The sequence below is a fragment of the Palaemon carinicauda genome, chromosome 5 (assembly GCF_036898095.1).
Source record: "Palaemon carinicauda isolate YSFRI2023 chromosome 5, ASM3689809v2, whole genome shotgun sequence".
NCBI lineage: Eukaryota > Metazoa > Arthropoda > Malacostraca > Decapoda > Palaemonidae > Palaemon > Palaemon carinicauda.
In genome coordinates, this window is record NC_090729.1 from 110742875 (window position 1) to 110765374 (window position 22500).

General features: G+C 35.2%; 2 protein-coding genes across 2 annotated transcripts in view; one reads left to right on the forward strand and one right to left on the reverse strand.

Annotated features, from left to right (window-relative positions):
- Nucleotides 1-11013, reverse strand: part of LOC137641392 (uncharacterized) — a 307472-nt gene extending 296459 nt beyond the window's left edge. Inside the window, exon 1 of the mRNA XM_068373912.1 lies at nucleotides 10884-11013. The gene's annotated coding sequence lies outside the window, so the exon portion shown is untranslated. The remainder of the gene's footprint in view (nucleotides 1-10883) is intronic.
- Nucleotides 11014-15413: 4400 nt separating this feature from the next.
- On the forward strand, nucleotides 15414-19538 carry LOC137641076 (early endosome antigen 1-like). Its single transcript, XM_068373522.1, has one exon. It carries the CDS (start codon nucleotides 15414-15416, stop codon nucleotides 19536-19538), a length of 4125 nt encoding a protein of 1374 aa, XP_068229623.1.
- The last annotated feature ends 2962 nt before the right edge of the window (nucleotides 19539-22500 follow it).

Genomic DNA, 22500 nt, shown 5'->3' on the forward strand with positions numbered 1-22500 from the left:
ATGTATATATATTTTATATATATATATATATATATAGAGAGAGAGAGAGAGAGAGAGAGAGAGAGAGAGAGAGAGATGCGTGTTTTGTGTATAAATGTCAATTTACAAACCCATATCGAGTGTGTTTGATGTTTTGGTCATATACCACTTTGATTTAGCGTTAAAATTTTAGTAAATATAATGTATTCACGATGTATACGTCCCTCTTAGTAAACACAGTCGCATGGAAATATGCGGTACACATAAAATGAGGTTATTCACCTTTGCTCTACTTATGGAGGCCTTAAACAAATTCTTGCAAACACTCTGCTTATCATTAATAATAACCCAGTATGTAACGTTAAAAGGTAAACGTCACGTCATGCGCGCAAATTGAATGTCATTTGTCGCTGCTTAATTATTCACTCCCTCTGATTGGTTATTACTGGGCCCCTTGTGATTGGTTGGCCAAATCGACGAGGAATGTCCCGGATGTTCTCATAATGGCAGAGGTGTTTTCTTCGTCTGATGTCACGGGTTTTGTGTTTGCTTATATTTTTATTAGATATTCTCTCTCTCTCTCTCTCTCTCTCTCTCTCTCTCTCTCTCTCTCTCAGGTCAGAGGTAACGATTACAAACTGTAATTGAAAAGGTACAACACCACTCAATGTTGTAATTTCTTTACATACAAAATAACAAAGACTTGGGTTGTGGTGGCCTGGTGGTAGCGTCCTTGCATGGTGATTGTCAGACTGGAGTTCGAGTCCCGCTTAAACTCTTTAGTTCCTCTGGTCGTTGCAACCTCACCATCCTTGTGAGCTAAGGATGAGGGGTTTGGGGGAGCCTATAGGTCTATTTGCTAAGTCATCAGCAGCCATTGCCGGTCCCTAATTGGTCCTAGCTAGGGTGGATAGGGGTCTTTGGCACTGATGATGTGTATATATGGTTAGTCTCTAGGGCATTGTCGTGCTTGATAGGGCAATGTCACTGTCCCTTGTCTCTGGCATTCATGAGCGACCTTTAATCCCTTAAACTTTGAATAGACTTACAGCGGATGTAGTAAATAGTAACACGGTAAACGTGTTCAAGAATAAGTTAGACAAAATCATAAAAAAGTTTCTAAAACCTTTAAAACCAAATCGCTCTACTCAAGAGCAAATGAAGTCTCCCCGGATGGACTAAATAGTCTTTGGGACATCCAAAATCCTTGTAATTCCTTGTAACTCTCTCTCTCTCTCTCTCTCTCTCTCTCTCTCTCTCTCTCTTCATGACATGATAAAGTTCAGACTTATCTTTGGTAACAATGATACTGTTATGTTATTATTATTTTTATTGATAGTAGTAGTAGTAGTAGTAGTAGTAGTAGTAGTAGTAGTAGTAGTAGTAATTTCAACACACCAAAAAAAAAAGAAAGAAAAGAACGTACATATGGAAAACAATAAATTTTATTATGCACAGATAAGGAAAAAAATGCAGGTCAAAAGTATAAGATTAATATTATACGAAATCAAATGACATATAACATGGAAGTAAAAGTATATTTCAAAAGCGATGTGCATCCTGGTAGTTCTGTTCTATTTTTTTTTTATTTATTTATTTATTTTTTTTTATCTACAAAGGTTTGTAAATCTTGAATAGCTGCAACTCGATACTGCGAGATAGCAGCGTTGTAGTGACGAAAGACCTCAGACGTTATGGCACCTCATGGATTAAGGAACCTACAGAGAGAGAGAGAGAGAGAGAGAGAGAGAGAGAGAGAATTCACTTTCATTATCATCTCCCCTATTTAATGAAGAGCAGTGTCTAGATATATATAAATATCTATCTATCTATACATATACTGTATATATATATATATATATATATACTGTATATATATATATACTTCAACAGAGAGAGAGAGAGAGAGAGAGAGAGAGAGAGAGAGAGAAGTATGGGATGGGAGTAGTCCATTTTTATGATGTAATTAATTGAGCCGACGAACAAGGCAGGCGCGTGTACCCTCTCATTCCTCTTCGTAGTAAGGAAGTGTTGCTGTCTTGGTGCTTTTTTCTAAGAACACACACACACACACACACATATATCATCTCCTCCTAAGCCTATTGACGCAAAGCGCCTCGGTTAGATTTCGCTAGTCGTCTCTATCTTGAGCTTTTAATTCAATACGTCTCCATTCATTCTCTCCCACTTCACGCTTCATAGTCCTCAGCTATATAGGCCTGGGTCTTGCAACTCTTCTAGTGCCTTGTGGAGCTCGGTATGAAGTTTGGTGAACTAATCTCTTAAGGGGAGTGCGAAGAGCATGACCAAACCATCTCCATATACCCCTCATCATGATCTCATTACAATATGGCACTCGAGTAATCTCTCTTATAGTTTCATTATATATATATATATATATATATATATATAGTTTCAGTAAGTTAGACATAAATCACATCATCATACTTAGATTGTTCTAACGTCTAAATGGACACCAGTCACCATTTGAACCCCAAGTCTGCCGTCCAAGACTTTACAATGTGGTCATCACCACCACGCAATAGTCATTACTTATCTCGTTGCCTCTACTTCTGTCTTGCTGGCGTATTAATCTTTACCATTCTGGTAAGCTTTAATAATTATAATTTTTATAACTTTTATTGTTTTTCTTGTCTTTTTCCTTTTGTTGCTTCGAAATCATACGCCCGGTGAAGACGATTGTTTTTTTTTTTTTTTTTTTTTTTTTTTTTTTTGTATCCATAATGAGAGTAGATCACTAACAGGAATTTGAGTATGTTCTACTAAATTCTATTTAATTTAGATATGTGGTATTGTTGTGAAGTATCTTTTTATTCATTTATGTCTATAAATATTTATAAATGATTGAATAAAATTTACTGACAAACTAACACAAACATACTTACATAAATTTACAGGGATACACATTTTATTTTTTAGCTGATAGGGAATGTGGATGAAACACGAATGAGCGCAGTAAGCTAACTATCATGGTAGGGAATATCTTGGAAAAGTTAAGTATGTGCAAGAGTAATGTAAAGGTTGTGGTGGCCTATTGGAAGCGTCCTTGCTTGGTGATCGCCGAACTGGGGTTTGAGTCCCGCTCAAGTTCAATAGTGTCTTGTACTGGCCGCAACTTCACCATCCTTTTGAGCTAAGGATTTGGGTTATTGAGGTCAATAGGTCTACCCGAAGAGTCGTCAGCAGCCATTGCCTGGTCCTCCCTGGTCCTTGCTTGGGTGGTGGGACTCTGGGCGCTGAACATACTCATTTGTGGTCAGTCTTTAGGTCATTGTCCTGCTGGTTAGGGCAATGTCACTGTCCCTTGCCTTTGCCATTCATGAAATGCCTTGAAATCTTTGAAATTTAGTTAAGCCACAATTTTATTTATACAAAGCTAGCTTTTTTTGTTATGGTTTCAAAGTTGGCTTAATACAATGATTCCTTCTTTTTCTCTTATTTTTTCACATCTGCAACTCTTTTATGTGCTTTTGGAAACTTCTTCATCCAGGAATATTTATTTACATTGTTTATTTCATTTCGATTTGTCTTCTCATTTCCGTTTTTTAGCCTTCCATAAAAGATTCGTATTTATTTACTTATTTATTTTTCCTTCTCTCTGTCTTGTTGTTAGTTATTACTTCCGCAACAAAGTTGGAAGGTGGTTATGTTTTACCATATGTTTGTGTGTTTGTTTGTGTGTGTGTTTGTGAACAGCTTCTTGGTCACAATTTTAATCGTAGAGTAATGAAACTTAGAGGGATTAACTCTTATGTAAAAAGCTAAATATGGTTAAATTTTGAAAGATCAAGGTCAAAGGTCAAGGTCATGGTCAAGCAAAATGTCCAGTTCAAGTAATCAGCCATAAGTTTGGACATCATTGTCACAGAGACTTAAAATTTGGATTATGTTTTGAACAAATGAAAATCCACGCCAATTAATACAAGTTAAGGTTAAAGGTCAAGGTCAAGCTTGAGCAAAAAGGTTAAGAAATAAGCTGCCGCGGCGGAGGTCTGTGCTCTATTGAATGCCCCTCTAGTCTTTATTTATTCTTTTTTACCTTGTCTGTTACTTATTAGTTACCTTCCTTTCTTTAGAATATATAATTATTTTCTTCTGCCAGTCATTATAGTTCATCTCCATCCATTTAGTTTGCCTGACATTTAAATAATATCTTTATCCTTATCACTCTGTCGAAAATGATCTGCTCCAGTTGCCTGCATGTTATTTTAGGAAGGCAGATGAACCCCCATTTTTAGTCCTCTCAAATGCAGTTTTCAGCTTATTCGGCACCGTCTGTAATCACGCTATCCTTTTGGGAATGCCCAGAGGACCTAAGGCATGCGGGTAAATGAGGCTCTCCCCGGAGTCGTTATACAAAACATTACCATATGTGATCTTAAACAGGATACCTTTGGCGTGCCCCTCTCTCTCTCTCTCTCTCTCTCTCTCTCTCTCAGGGGGGAAAAAGTAGGAAGAAAATAAAATGTGAAGTTACGGTTGTGGTGGTTGATGCCTTAACGTCCCTGACTGGTGAACGCCAGATTGGGGTTCGAGTCAAGCTCAAACTCGTTAGTTTCTTTAGTCACTACAATCTCACCATCCTTGTGAGCTAATGATGGGGTGTGTGCGGGAGCCGCTAGGTCTATCTGCTGAGTCATCAGCAGCCAGTGGCTGTCCCTCCTTGGTCTTAGCTTGGGTGGAGAGGGTTCTTGGGCGCTGATCAATATATGGTCAGTTTCTAGGGCTTTGTCCTGCTTGATATGGCTTTGTTACTGTCCCTTGCCCCTGCCATTAATGAGCGGCCTTTAAACCTTTAGGGCACAAAATTATTGTTAATGCACATTTGAATTAAATTAAGCCATCCAATTATGGAGTATTCAACATGAATAAGATATGATTTTCGTATTAAAGCTAACAACTTTAGTACGGTGCTAAAATACGAACTTATGATACACAAATGCCTCTCTCTCTCTCTCTCTCTCTCTCTCTCTCTCTCTCAGGAAAAGTAGGAAGACATTAAAATGTGAAGTTAGGGCACATCTAATGACGAAGTTAATGCTGGGGAAAATTGAACGTTGTTATTGTTCTTGGTATATTTTATTTGGATGTTTATTACTTCTCTTGCCGTTTTTTTTTTTTTTTTTTATTTCCGTGTATCCTCTCTTCACTGGCCTATTTTTCTTTGTTTGAGCCATTGGGCTTATAGCATCTTGCTTTTCCAATTAAGGTTATAGCTTAGCTTATAATAATAATAATAATAATAATAATAATAATAATAATAATAATAATAATAATAATAATAATAATAATCAAGAAATTTAGTGATTATATAAAGTAATGAATCGCCAGAAGGGAAAGTTATGAAGGGAGGACACTAAATGTTGAGGTGAGACTTACTTAAATTTCAGGACGTGCCAAAAGATGAAGGTATGTCTCACCATGCAGCAAAGATAAGACATAGCAGGAAATTATATCAGGTTCTATTAAGGCGTAGGTTATTTCCCTAAAACCCCCCCCCCCAAATAAAAAAAAAAATTGACATATCAAAAGAAATTAGGATATATAAATAGTTTAAGTTAAGATACACTGACAGTTGAATTTAGAAGTTAACACACAACCTGAGATAAAGTTAAGACGTATTTGTAAGATGAAATAAACACACAGCAAAAGACGAAGTTGAGATTACAATGAGATAAACTTAAGATTACAACATGGTGAATTTGAGACATATCAAAATACGACGTCGGAACACTTCCAGGAAATATTTAGTAAAGACGATGACGAGAATTATTTACAGTTCAGAGTCTCGTTGTTTTATATATATATATATATATATATACATACATATATATATTTATATATATATATATATATATATATATATTGTCAAATTTATGATTAATTTGGTCTTTTGATGTTTGGTGTCATACAGTTAAAGATATGTTAACGGATCCAAATGATGAAGTAAATTGAATTCACATCAATTTGCTATGGTTTTCAAGATAGTGGGGAACTGAAGAACGTTCATATGAACTAAATGTGACGAAACTAGACGTTACTAAATCAGATTTTCGTTTTCCTAGATGTCGTCAGCTGTCTTACGTAAGCCTCTGTGATTCTAGATTCTCCTCGGAGGAATCATCAAATGCAATTTGATAGTTACTTCATTCCACGAACATTTATAGCGAACATAGCAAGCGGGATGCCTTGCAATAAGAAAGTAAGATGGATGAGACATGTTGGGCAAAAACTTCCTTTGGCATTAACACTTGTTACCTCCGACAACAAAGTCGGAAGGAAGTTATGTTTTCGCCCCTGTTTGTGTTTGTTTGTGAAGTGTATTTTTGTTTGTGAACAGCTTCCTGGCCACAATTTCAATCGTAGAGTAATGAAACTTGCAGGAATTAACTGTTATGTAAAGACCTGAAATTATTACACTTTGAAAGGTCAAGGTCACGGTCAAGCAAAATGTCCAATTCACGTAATCAGCCATAAGTTTGGACATCGTTGTCACAGCAACTACAAACTTGGTTCTTATTTGAGTGTATGAAAATCCACGCTAATTAATACATGTTAAGGTCAAAGGTCAAGGTCGAGAAATAAGCTGCCGCGGCGGAGATCTGAGCTCTACTGAGTGCCCCTTTAGTTTCTTTTTGTAGGAAGTTAAGACGTTTGGATTTATCCATCACTGACAGTAAATAGGCGATGTTTCTTATTTCAAGAAATAAATTCCAGTACTTTGGTTTGAGTTGATGATAAAAAACTGCATTTCCGGGGTGTATCAGTTAGATTCGAGATTCTGTAAGCGTTAGATTCTAGGTTTTATTCTGTTCCGATAAATTCTATCATACTTTTAATCTGGAGAAACATAAATAAGTGTCTTTTCACAATTATTTGTCGATTTAGGCAGGGGTTGAGATATGTGATGAATATCAATTTCGAAATTGTTAATAGAAAATTAGCCTTTTTCTTAAATTTACGGAGAATTTTTAAGTTATATTAGTGATTTTTTACTTTTTTGATGGCACACACGTGATCTTCTGCCTTCCTTGACGAACTCCTTTATTCTATAAGTAATTTTCGTCTCCTTATTCTAGGTTTTCTAGGTCTTATGTGCATACACATACTGTATAGGATGCATATACATATAGTTTGCCATTAAACAACTGAGTAAACCCATATAATAGTTTTCGCATTCGGAAGAAATTGAGAAACCGACATTTCAGAAACAAAACACAATCATTGCATATGTATATTCGGGTTATACTTTTAGGTAACTGGAATTGTCTTATATATATATATATATATATATAAATATATACATATATACACACATGTATACACACACACACATATATATATATATATATATATGTAAATATATACATATATACACACATGTATATACACACACACACACACACACATATATATATATATGATAATTTTGCTCATTTAGACGTGTTTTTCAAATACACACACACACGCACACACACACATATATATATATATATATATATGTGTGTGTGTGTGTGTATTTATATGGTAATTTTTCTCATTTAGACGTGTTTTTCATATTCATATAAGTCATATATTGTACTCCTCCTAATACCTAGATTTTCTCTACCTCGGGATCAGAGAACCAAGGGGGGATCCACTCAAAGATAATAGCTTCTGGTCGGCCTGGGAATCGAACCCAGCTGAAGAAACTGAGGTTCCTTTGACTTAGCAATTATTTCCCCTTAGGTCTCTGATCCCAATGTATAGAGAATCCAGATATTAGGAGGAGTATATGTGGCTTATATGAATATTATATATATACATATATATATATATATATATATATGTATATGTGTGTGTGTTTGTGCGTGTGTGTTTATTTCCTTTTCTCACTGGGCTATTTTTCCCTGTTGGAGCCCTTGGGCTTATATCATCTTGCTTTTCCCACTAGGGTTGTAGCTTAGCTAATAATAATAATGATAATAATAATAATAATACGGACACAACCCGTAAAAGATAAAAACAAAGTAAGGTGAAATTACGGTCATCTGTATTTTACTGAAATACGGCTGAGAACAGTATATTTCTACGGAGAATATCCAATTAAAATTACTATTTTTTCTTTACCAGTGTAGTCTTTGAACAAAAAGTCACAAATATAAAATCAGGCAGTTACAGGTAAAACGCTTTCAATAGAAGAAAATATCCTTTAGAGATATTTATTAAATAGGGAACATTCAGCCACATTGAAAAATTTTTTTGTCTTACATATTAAGAATATGATCCCCATAGTTATTGTTATCCTTTTCTTTGCCATATTTTCCTTTAAATGTTGACATTTTATATCATATGGATTATTTTTTATGTACATTCTTATGGTCTGTAACCATCACTCCTTTTAATTTGCCTCTTTTATCAGATTTTTTTGGATTTAGAAATCGATGTTATAAATATCCGAGTCATTTCAACCGTCTCAGAAATTCAAGTTATAAATATGCGACTAATTTCAAGACTCAGAAATTAATGTTACAAATATCGGACGGATTTCAATAGTTTCAGAAATCCATGTTATAGATATCCAGCCGATTTCAACATTAGAAATTCATGTTATAAATTAAATATTGGACTGATTTCAATAGATTAAGAAATTAATGTTACAAATATCTGACTGATTTCGACTGACTCAGAAATTAACGTTACAAATATCTGACTGATTTCGACCGACCCAGAAATTAACGTTACAAATATCGGACTGATTTCAATAGATTCAGAAATTAATGTTACAAATATCTGACTGATTTCGACTGACTCAGAAATTAACGTTACAAATATCTGACTGATTTCGACAGATTCAGAAATTTATGTTTCTATTATCTGACTGATTTCGACAGATTCAGAAATTTATGTTTCTATTATCTGACTGATTTCGACTGGCTCAGAAATTAATGTTACAATTATCTGACTGATTTCGACAGATTCAGAAATTAATGTTTCTAATATCTGACTGATTTCGATTGACTCAGAAATTAATGTTACAAATATCTGACTGATTCGACTGACTCAGGAATTAACGTTACAAATATCTGACTGATTTCGACAAATTCGGAAATTAATGGTAAAAATATCTGACTGATTTCGACAGATTCAGAAATTAATGTTACAGATATCGGATTGATTTTAACAGATCCGAAATCTGTTATGAATAGACTGAATTCATAAGGTTAAAGAAATCCTTGGTATAAATATCCAACGGATTTCAACAGATTAAAAAATCCATGTTATAAATATCCGACTGATTTTAAGAGATACAGAAATCAATTTATTATTATCCATCTGGTTTTAACAGGAATGGAATATTCAGATTGGAGAATTGAATTTCTGAGATGATGGCAATTTGATGCCAAGGCATTTGTTTGGACAACCCCAAGTAGTTAAACCTTTGATACCCTAGCTAAAAGTATTAACCTCCTCCCACCCCAACGAAGTTCTGGTTTATTATTATATTATTATTATTATTATTATTGTTTTGAAAATATATATTTTTTCTAAATCAGACAAAGGGAAAGGTATTACCATCATGATTAAAGTTATGAATATTTTTATTATCATGATTATTATTATTACTTGCTAAACTACAACCTTAGTTGGAAAAGCAGAAGGCTCTAAGCTCATGGGTCCAACAGGGAAAAATAGCCCAGTGCGGAAAGGAAATAAGGAAATAAATAAACCACAAGACATGATAAGTTTGTCGAACAAATATCTCTTTACCTCGCGTAACCTAATGTTATCCAGATCTCGCCTAACCCCTTCTCTTATCCCCTGCATTCGAATTTTCTTTATTTCTGGAAAAAAAAAGTCTTACGATTTTCTTTGGCATTTAACGTAGACCTCCTTAAGCTGAGGTTGTAATTTCTAGTAAGAGTGTTTAATATACAGTAGTAGGGTAAGGCAATTTTGGACAAGTAAGGCAAAAATTGGACAGGTGCAATATCTCTAAAGCTATTTATAATTTACGAAAACTATAATGCTGTTAGAAATTGCACAACCTAATACTTTATAAATATCAATATGTTTGGTTTTGAAAACAGTATTAAATACCACTAAAAGAATTGTTGAATATAAGTGTCCAATAATTGCCTCACTTCATTTTAGGGCTTCTCAGAAATAATACGAGAAATTATTGTTCTAAAAAAAATTCTAATAGAATTATTTTTTCCAAATGAAAATTTAGAAATTAACATAGACGTTCGTTAAAATATTTAACATGTGAGAAACACATGTCGAAAAGGAAATGAAAATATATATATATGAATTAAAAAACGCCGACGGCAAACTGAAAATATTCATTATATTGAAAATATTAAATAAGCGTATATAAAATGACTAAGTATTAAGTTTTTCAAGTATATGAAAATGTTTTTAATGTTTTAGTATTCATCAATTTTTATAAATCAAGATAATGATATTGATATATAAGAAAATAGAGCACAGAAATGTCTGTTTATCTGTATGTATAGATATATACTGTGCTGTGTGTCTGTGTTAGGGGTGACAGATCTATCTATCTATCTATATATATATATATATATACTCGTATATATATATACATATATATATATATACATATATATATATATATGTATATATTATATATATAATATATATATACTCGTATATATATACATATATATATATACATATATATTATATGTGTATATATTATATATATATATATATATACACATACACACACACACACACACACACGTTCATGTCCATCTACAGTTACTGATGTTTTGTTTTCCCATAAAGCCACCTCCTAGAAGGGGAAGTGATTCAACTTCAGAAAATATGTAAGCTGTATAAAATCAGTAAAGAAATCTTCTCGAATAAACACTCACTGTTTCACAAAAATAAATCCTGCGCTAGATATCCCACGTAATGGTAGTCCTTCCGTGACAGAGCGCGCGTGTCCTTCCAGTCAGCGACCAACCCACAACTGATCTTGGATTCTTGATGAGCAGGGGTAACGGTTGCCAGATTATTCAACTGGATTATCGTACATGAGCCTTGAAATTGTCGTTTTTCAACAAAATTATCGTACACACTCACACGCGTTGTTTACTGTTTACCCCTTTTTCTTTCATGGGTATACAGGTTTTTCCATTATTTGATAACTCGCCGAAGTTCTACCATTTGTTTTATATATATATATATATATATATATGTATATTTATATGTATGTATATATATAGATAGATAGATAGATAGATAAATACATCTATATATATGTATATGTATGTATATACATGTATATATTATATATATAAATATATAGTATATATATATATATATAAAAATATAAATATATATATATATATATATATATATACATATATATATATATATATATGTGTGTGTGTGTGTGGTGTGTGTGTATGAGCCGTTACTAGTCTACTGCAGAACAAAAGGCCTCGGACTTATTTTATCCACTTGCTTCTGTTTATGGTCTTTCTACGTCAGTTTAATCCCCCGGCAAATTTCCTTAGTTCGTCAATCCATCGTCTCTCTTCCTTCCCCTGCTTCTTTTGTAATTATTAGGGACCCATTCTGTTATGTCTGAGGAGAGAGAGAGATGAGAGAGAGAGAGAGAGAGAGAGTCTAGTTGCTGACTGTATCATTTGAAGGTAAATACCCCCTTAAGTCAAATTGAATACTGACATAACATGACTTGTCATTACTTAATTGATTACTTTTAGCTGAAGCGATAATGAATAATGAATGAATGAGGACACAAGATGAATTTAAATAATCATCACAGACACACACATGCACACACATATTATTATCACAGAATATCCAGAGGATGGGAGTCACCACTAGGGCGTAAATACGAAACCACAAAGATCATTTTAATATCTTTTTAAATTGGCGATCGGACATTTTCAATCAACTTTTTAATCCGCAAAAAGTGAGGTTTACTTACCGAGATAGAGATGTACGTGAAGGCAATCAATTCTTACTCATATCCTCTCCCTTCGTTCTATTTATCATTGTTTCTTCTTATTCCCCTTATTTCATTCCTCATCTTTTCTTGTATCCCAATTCTTTGGCACAGCAGTAATTTCATTACCACCCAAACCAGCTGATTGACAGGAGGCCTTCCCCTCCCCCCCTCAGACCCTGGGAAAATGTGAGCAATACTTCCACGACTCAGCTTAAGCCAAAGAATTGGGAGTACAGGAAAAGATAGGGATTGAAAGAAAAGGAATAAGAAACAATGATAATATTGGTCACAGAGAGAGGAAAGTAGTAACAATTGATTGCCTCTTACGTACTTCTCTATCTCGGTAAGTAAACCACACTTTTCGCGGATTAAAAAAGTGACTGAAAAGTCACATCCGTCAATTTACAAAGATATTAAAATCCTCTTCATAGTTTCGTAATTTACGTCCTATTGTAGACCCTATTATCTGGATATTTCTAAGATAATAATCTGTGTGTGTGTGTGTGTCTGTGATGGATATCTAAATTCGTCTTGTGTCCTCATTCACTCATTATTTATTATCGCTTCAGCTACAAGTAATCAATTTAAGTAATGACAAGTCATGTTATGTCAGTATTCAATTTGTCTTAAGGAATTATTTAACTTCAGTTAATACTGTCAGTAAACTACTCTCTCTCTCTCTCTCTCTCTCTCTCTCTCTCATAAAATATAACCGAATGGGTCCCTAGTAATTGCAAACCAGCAGGGAAAGGAAGAGAAGACGATGGATTGGCGAACTAAGAAAATGTGTGGGTATAAACGGGCATAGAAAGACCATAAACAGATGTAAGCGGATAAAAAAAAGTCCGAGGCCTTTGTTCTGCAGTGGACTAGTAATGGCTGATATATATATATATATATATGTGTGTGTGTGTGTGTATATATATATATATATATATAAAGAGAGAGAGAGAGAGAGAGAGAGAGAGATGAATAATACTTTCTGCGATAAACGAAATGAAAGAGAGTACTCTCTCTTTCATTTCCGTTTATTCGCAGAAAGTATTATTCATCTCTCTCTCTCTCTCTCTCTCTCTCTCGTACTCTCTTTCATTTCCGTTTATTCGTAGAAAGTATTATTCATCTCTCTCTCTCTCTCTCTCTCTCTCTCTCTCGTACTCTCTTTCATTTCCGTTTATTCGCAGAAAGTATTATTCATCTCTCTCTCTCTCTCTCTCTCTCTCTCTCTCTCTCTTTTTTACACCAATCATTAGAATAGGAAAGAGTTTCCATAAATGGAGTGAAAACGAACGAAGAATTAAAGAAAGAAAACCTTGGAAAAAACAAGAGAATCGTCTTCAGCGTAAAATTTCTCCCGTTTTCCGCCTTTGAAGACATTTGAAGGATTCTTACCAGAGTGAGAGAAAGAGATATACGGAAGGTGAACATTACATTCCGGGAATGAATGAAGATGAAATCAGATTCTTCCAGAACGGTCTTCAGAGGGTTAGATCTGCCTCAGAAGCGTCTTAGCTGATAAATGTTACGATTCTCACATAAAGAAAACTATGAATAAATATTTGCTATTTTTATGGTTTTTTTAATTCCTTTCGGTATATCTTCATCTTGTAGATTCTCTCTCTCTCTCTCTCTCTCTCTCTCTCTTCTCTTCTTCTTCATACCTGAAGGACATTTAGACTCCAGTTGAAGCCACAAGAGAATTTATTGTGTTTTCTCTCTCTCTCTCTCTCTCTCTCTCTTGGTCCTCAACTTGCTTTTTTTTTTAAATAATGCTGAATTTAGAAAGGTTTCGGTAATAATGAATATGTTTTACAAATATTTTAAAGTGTATGTGTGAATATTGACATGGAGGCAATGAAGAAAGCGGCAAGAATTCTCCTTAACGGAGGATGGCAATGGCGGTCAACTCTGGAGGAAGAGCTTGACTTGTGCGACGCGGCCGCGTCGGAACCTGCAGGATTACAGGACCCAAACAGTATGTGGCGGGCGTCTGCATTCTGCCCTTGGGTACATCGGTTTATCGAACCTGGTCAAGTACAAGGAACCGAACCTGTCACCGTGCGACGGAACTCTGGTGGGCCTGGCGAGGACATTGTCGGCGGCGAAGCAGCGGAGAAGGATGAGATTCTCCGTTTGGTCGACCACATGTCCTTTGGCCGAAGATGGCCTTGCTCTTGGGCACAGCTGCCTTTGGCACTGCTGCCGTCGGAGCATTTTCTTTTTCAGGTACCTGTGTGGAAGAACGGAAAAGGAGGAGAGACTGTAAGAGATGAAGAGCTTTTACAGAATCTTCTCCAGGAAATCGGAGAAACTACCCAGGAAGATGGTGAATTTCTTCCAGCTGAAGCAGTGTTCCAGGAAGAGCTGGAAGGTGTTGAATTTCTTCCAGCTGAAGGAATGTTCCAGAAGAGCTGGAAGATGGTCAATTTCTTCCAGCGGAAGGAGCTTTCCAAGATGAACTGGAAGATGAAATCGATCTTCCTGCTGAAGAAGAGGTCCAGTATGAAGTGGAAGATGAAATTGTTCTCCCTGATGAACATACAGAGGAGAAGGGGGAAGAAGAAAGAGCGAAACTAGATGAGGACAATCAAAAGACGAAGAGTCTCTGCCTTTAGATTGGAATGAATATAAAAATGTAATCGACGGATTGAATTGCGATCTGGCCGAGCTGGAAAGGATAACTAAAACAATGTGCGGAGGTGGGAGGAAACTGGAAAATTATGAGAATTTTGCTGGGGCAAACAGATACCAGGAGGAAATTGCTGGATTGAGGGGTGAGATCTCTTCTCTAATAATAATATTGAGGAGAGAGATAGTGTAATCTCTTCTCTAAATAATGTCATTGAGGAGAGTGATAGTGTAATCTCTTCTCTAAATAATGTCATTGAGGAGAGTGATAGTGTAATCTCTTCTCTAAATAATGTCATTGAGGGGAAAGAATTTGATATTTCTGAGGCAATGACAAAAGAAGAAATGGACAGTCAACATCAAAGAATTGTAGAAGATTTGGCAGAAGCTCTACGAAAGCAAGTAGAAGAGAGGCGTTTCTTAAAGACGAAAAGATTGAAAGCAGTAGATATAAAAATTTGTACTATCCATAGTGATATTGTTAAGGAGTTACTGACATCACTGAGAGCAGATATAAAATCTCTAGGATTAAACCCAAAAAATCTCCTCATGAAAGGCCATCTGGAAACCCATGTGCACCTCCTGAAAAAAGCTAGAGGACTCGAAATCCAGAAGTCGGTGAATAAAATTCAGCATTGTTTTTGTAGGAATGAATTGCGCAGTGGCGGCCTAGCTCAGACTGTGAACCAGGAAATGAATCGAATCAGTGAAGAACCGTGTCCTATGGAGGAACCCCTTGGTGGTTTCTACAGAGCCAAAGGAGGCCCAACAAGACCCTGACGAAGAGGCATGTCCTATGGAGGAGCCCTTGGTGGTTTCTGCAGGGCAAAAGGAGCTAGAGGCAAGAGGGGCAGGTAATTTTAGTCCTGTCAATTGCATGGAAGCAGGTCCAATAGAAGACAAGATGATCCAAATACAAGCTCTGCAGGAAGAGTTGCAAAAGCTCAGGGAAGAATTGAAATTAGAAATAGAGAAGAGGAAAGAACTGGAAGCCGAGAGAAGGAAGAGAGAAGAGGCTGAAGGTGCATTAGAAACAGCACGGGCTATAATGCAAGAGATGGGACAAACTGCATTGGAGAAAGATCACTACATACAGGATCTTTTGGAGAAGATTTGTGAAAGGGACTTTGTAATACAGCAGAGGAACCACCACATGAATGCAGCCAATGGAGAAATAATAAAGCTCAGGGAAACAGTTGCGACACATCAAAAAACCATTGACGAACAGGCTGAAGACTTAAGAAATTTTAGCAAGTTAAGCAACTTTTATAAACAAAATAAAGAGATAGCGGAGAGAGGGATAAATTTCTTTAGAGAAATGTTAGTGAATTTTGAAAATAATACCAAGGAAACGAAGAGGGAGAGAGGGAGGGAGAGGATGAAGTTCCCAACTGATACTCGGAAGGTCTCACCCACTGATTTGGAATGGGACACGGAGCAGGAGATAGAAGAGGAGGAGAAAGAGGAGGGGGAAGAGGAAAAAGAGATAAAATGTGATGAAGATCAAGAGGTAACATTGGAGGAATCAAGAGAAGAGGAAGAGAAAGATAGAAGAACAGACACAACTTTTCCCAAAACTAAAATCGAAGAGTCCCTTCCAGACACAATGAGTGAAACGGATAAAATAGTGCTCATGAATTGGATAGAGCTCTGCCAAAAAGACCATCCACCTCACAAGATTCTGGGTTGTTCGGAAAATCCAACCAAAGAAGAGGCCTTGGCCGCCTATAATGATAATTGTCAAACATGGGTTAACAGATATGGTAATTTTGACTACTGCACAGTCATAGGCTGCGAGGGAGCCAGCATTATTCTTGAAAAGTTAGCAGAAAGTTATTTGCATCTGACCTGTTCACAGGAAGAACTTGCAATCATTGAAGAAATAATGAATCGTGGTTACGAAGATACGATGTGCAATGCCTGGCTCATGATGAAGGACATCGATGTTGAAGAATTGATGGACCAAGAGGACCATGATATATCAGAAGTTAACCAGGGGACACAGACATCAATGCAGAGTCCAGTTGAAGACAGGCAACTGTCAGAAGGCATCACAAGCAGGGTTAATTTACCAGACCAAGATGTATGGAAGGTTAGTGAGCAAATAAATGGAACCAAAGAAAACCTCAGGCAAGTTACCCTGGACGGCTTAATAGATCGTAATGATAATACGTTAACAAAGGAAGAGGAAGCAAAGGAGAAAGAAGAACCGTTCATAATGAGAGAACAAAGTACTGGTGGCATTGGTGACAGAGGAAATGAATCCAACAGAAAATATGTCCCATATGAGGAGGAGAATAAGACAGAATGTGAAGCAGATCAAGAGAAAACATCAGAGGAATCAAGAGAAGAAGAAGAAGAAAAAGAAGAAAAAGAAGAAGAGCAAGATGGAAAAAGTGACACACCTTTTCCCAAAACGGAAATAGAAGAGTCCCTTCCAGACACAATGAGTGAAACGGATAAAATAGTGCTCATGAATTGGATAGAGCTCTGCCAAAAAGACCATCCACCTCACAAGATTCTGGGTTGTTCGGAAAATCCAACCAAAGAAGAGGCCTTGGCCGCCTATAATGATAATTGTCAAACATGGGTTAACAGATATGGTAATTTTGACTACTGCACAGTCATAGGCTGCGAGGGAGCCAGCATTATTCTTGAAAAGTTGACAGAAAGCTATTTGCTTCTAACCTGTTCACAGGAAGAACTTACAATCATTGAAGAAATAATGAATCGTGGTTACGAAGATACGATGTGCAATGCCTGGCTCATGATGAAGGACATCGATGTTGAAGAATTGATGGACCAAGAGGACCATGATATATCAGAAGTTAACCAGGGGACACAGACATCAATGCAGAGTCCAGTTGAAGACAGGAAACTGTCAGAAGGCATCACAAGCAGGGTTAATTTACCAGACCAAGATGTATGGAAGGTTAGTGAGCAAATAAATGGAACCAAAGAAAACCTCAGGCAAGTTACCCTGGACGGCTTAATAGATCGTAATGATAATACGTTAACAAAGGAAGAGGAAGCAAAGGAGAAAGAAGAACCGTTCATAATGAGAGAACAAAGTACTGGTGGCGTTGGTGACAGAGGAAATAAATCCAACAGAAAATATGTCCCATATGAGGAGGATAATAAGACAGAATGTGAAGCAGATCAAGAGAAAACATCAGAGGAATCAAGAGAAGAAGAAGAAGAAGAAGAAGAAGAAGAGCAAGATGGAAAAAGTGACACACCTTTTCCCAAAACGGAAATAGAAGAGTCCCTTCCAGACACAATGAGTGAAACGGATAAAATAGTGCTCATGAATTGGATAGAGTTCTGCCAAAAAGACCATCCACCTCACAAGATTCTGTGTTGTTCGGAAAATCCAACCAAAGAAGAGGCCTTGGCCGCCTATAATGATAATTGTCAAACATGGGTTAACAGATATGGTAATGTTGACGACTGCACAGTCATAGGCTGCGAGGGAGCCAGCATTATTCTTGAAAAGTTGACAGAAAGCTATTTGCTTCTAACCTGTTCACAGGAAGAACTTACAATCATTGAAGAAATAATGAATCGTGGTTACGAAGATACGATGTGCAATGCCTGGCTCATGATGAAGGACATCGATGTTGAAGAATTGATGGACCAAGAGGACCATGATATATCAGAAGTTAACCAGGGGACACAGACATCAATGCAGAGTCCAGTTGAAGACAGGAAACTGTCAGAAGGCATCACAAGCAGGGTTAATTTACCAGACCAAGATGTATGGAAGGTTAGTGTGCTAATAAATGGAACCAAAGAAAACCTCAGGCAAGTTACCCTGGACGGCTTAATAGATCGTAATGATAATACGTTAACAAAGGAAGAGGAAGCAAAGGAGAAAGAAGAACCGTTCATAATGAGAGAACAAAGTACTGGTGGCGTTGGTGACAGAGGAAATGAATCCAACAGAAAATATGTCCCATATGAGGAGGAGAATAAGACAGAATGTGAAGCAGATCAAGAGAAAACATCAGAGGAATCAAGAGAAGAAGAAGAAGAAAAAGAAGAAGAGCAAGATGGAAAAAGTGACACACCTTTTCCCAAAACGGAAATAGAAGAGTCCCTTCCAGACACAATGAGTGAAACGGATAAAATAGTGCTCATGAATTGGATAGAGCTCTGCCAAAAAGACCATCCACCTCACAAGATTCTGGGTTGTTCGGAAAATCCAACCAAAGAAGAGGCCTTGGCCGCCTATAATGATAATTGTCAAACATGGGTTAACAGATATGGTAATTTTGACGACTGCACAGTCATAGGCTGCGAGGGAGCCAGCATTATTCTTGAAAAGTTGACAGAAAGCTATTTGCTTCTAACCTGTTCACAGGAAGAACTTACAATCATTGAAGAAATAATGAATCGTGGTTACGAAGATACGATGTGCAATGCCTGGCTCATGATGAAGGACATCGATGTTGAAGAATTGATGGACCAAGAGGACCATGATATATCAGAAGTTAACCAGGGGACACAGACATCAATGCAGAGTCCAGTTGAAGACAGGAAACTGTCAGAAGGCATCACAAGCAGGGTTAATTTACCAGACCAAGATGTATGGAAGGTTAGTGTGCTAATAAATGGAACCAAAGAAAACCTCAGGCAAGTTACCCTGGACGGCTTAATAGATCGTAATGATAATACGTTAACAAAGGAAGAGGAAGCAAAGGAGAAAGAAGAACCGTTCATAATGAGAGAACAAAGTACTGGTGGCGTTGGTGACAGAGGAAATGAATCCAACAGAAAATATGTCCCATATGAGGAGGAGAATAAGACAGAATGTGAAGCAGATCAAGAGAAAACATCAGAGGAATCAAGAGAAGAAGAAGAAGAAAAAGAAGAAGAGCAAGATGAAAAAGTGACACACCTTTTCCCGAACCGGAAATAGAAGAGTCCCTTCCAGACACAATGAGTGAAACGGATAAAATAGTGCTCATGAATTGGATAGAGCTCTGCCAAAAAGACCATCCACCTCACAAGATTCTGGGTTGTTCGGAAAATCCAACCAAAGAGGAGGCCTTGGCCGCCTATAATGGTAATTGTCAAACATGGGGTTAACAGATATGGTAATTTTGACTACTGCACTGTCAAAGGCTGCGAGGGAGCCAGCATTATTCTTGAAAAGTTAGCAGAAAGTTATTTGCATCTGACCTGTTCACAGGAAGAACTTGCAATCATTGAAGAAATAATGAATCGTGGTTACGAAGATACAATGTGCAATGCCTGGCTCATGATGAAGGACATCGATATTGAAGAATTGATGGACCAAGAGGACCATGATATATCAGAAGTTAACCAGGGGACACAGACATCAATGCAGAAGGACATCGATATTGAAGAATTGATGGACCAAGAGGACCATGATATATCAGAAGTTAACCAGGGGACACAGACATCAATGCAGAGTCCAGTTGAAGACAACAGCACCTGGAGAAGGGAGATAAGTAAGAAGAAAAGCAAGAAAAACATGAAAAAAAATAAAAAAAGCCATAAAATACATCATTGGAAAAATTACTAATCATTTGGAAGGATCAAAGGATTGGACTAAGGAAGATGGAGAGAAATAGGAACTTTTCTTTTTTGAGGAGGAAATATCCTTTGATGTTGAAGTACAGGCCTACATCGTAGGAGTAAATGTTCAGTGAAAAAAAAAAATTAATAAATAAAAAAAAATGAAATAAAAAAAAAAACAAAAAAAAAAAAAGAAAAAAAATATACATGTATATATATTTTTCCACTTTTGATTTGACAGGAATATTTTTTTAAGGGAGCATAAGTTGTGATAAGTTCAATTTTGGTTTATTTTATGAGGGTATTCCAAAATCATATTAATTTCCTTCAGCCTTCTTCAAGTTAAGTCAAAATCCCGCTTCCAGATTTGAACTCTGAGAAGAGCAACACAAGCCTTCGCTTGGAGTCGTGAATCGAGTTCTCGAAGAAATGTAAACAAGCAGATCATAGGAAAAGAACTATAGAAGATACGATTTATGAATGCACCACTCCATGAAGTAAAACAAAGTAATAAATGCATAAATAAGTCATTATCATGATTAATATTATTGATATTAGTAGTATTATTATGATAATTAGAGCATCATAATAAAAACTAAACGAAACAATCTACGAGTATCATAACGTTTTTAAAGCTTACAAGTTTCAGCTCTCTGACCAAGTTTTGGTGTTGAATGACAAGCATCTCTTTCTTCAATTCTTCAATCTCGTGTCACACTTCGGTTTCCAAAGATATATATATATATATATATATATATATATATATATATATATATATATATATATATATATATATATATATATATATTATTATTATTATTATTATTATTATTATTACTATTATTAATATTATCAATTTTTAGGGTATTATAAAATATTTAGTCTAAATTTTAGGACATATACACACAAATATATCTATCTATATATATATATATATATATATATATATATATATAGAGAGAGAGAGAGAGAGAGAGAGAGAGAGAGAGAGAGAGAGGAGAGAGAGAGAGAGAGAGAGAGAGAGAGAGACTGTATAGTGAACAAGGACTCGTAAATCTTATGAGGTATCTTTATACTCACTTTTATATATATATATATATATATATATATATATATATATATATATATATATACATATATATATATATATATATATATATATATATATATATATATTCATATATATATATATATATTCATATATATACATACTTTAATATCGAATCATATATCTATATGTATATATAAATATATACATGTATATATATATACATATATATATATATATATATATATATATATATATATATATATATATATAATCCGATATTAAAGTATATATCCATATATATATATATGTATATATATATATATTAAGAGTGAGTGTAAATATACCTAATAAGATTTACGAGTCCTTGTTTACTATACAGTCTCTCTCTCTCTCTCTCTCTCTCTCTCTCTCTCTCTCTCTCTCTCTCTCTCTCTCTCTCTCTCTCTCTCTCTCTGGCTCGACTATATATATATATATATATATATATATATATATATATATATATATATATATATATATATATATATATATATTTATATATATATATATATATATATATATATTTATATATATATATATATATATATATATATATATATATATATATATATATACAGTATATATGTGTGTGTGTGTACTAAAATCTAGTCTAAATGTTTGATAATTCCCTAGAAATTGATAATAATTATAATAATGATAATAATAATAATTATTATTATTATTATTATTATTATTATTATTATTATTATTATTATTATTATAATATTTTGAATATCAATTATGAACAAATACACATATACTTCATTTCCGTTAACTTGGTCACATTTTTACAATAAACAATTAACCGAGATTACTCTCTGATTCTCAATTAGTTCCAAATTGACCTAATGTAGTCAGCTTTCTTATTCGTAAAACTTGTAAATTGAACAATTCTGTTTCCTTTAGCAAATGTCTTATTAGATCAGATAAAGGAGAACTATTTAACAGTGTTCCAACCCTTAAGTCTTGTTTTAAAATTTAGATATGATTGATCATAACGATGTTACTTATGTTGAAATATTTCATAATTCTTTCTTCATTACCTCTCATCTAGTTTACTTATTTCCTTTCCTCACTGGGCTACTTTCCCTGTTGGAACCATTGGACTTATAGTATTCTGCTTATATAATAATAATAATAATAATAATCACCCCCTTCTTCTATTGACGCAAAGGGCCTCGGTTATTTTTCGCCAGTTGTCTCTAACTTGAGCTTTCAAATCAATACTTCCCCATTCATCATCTCCTAC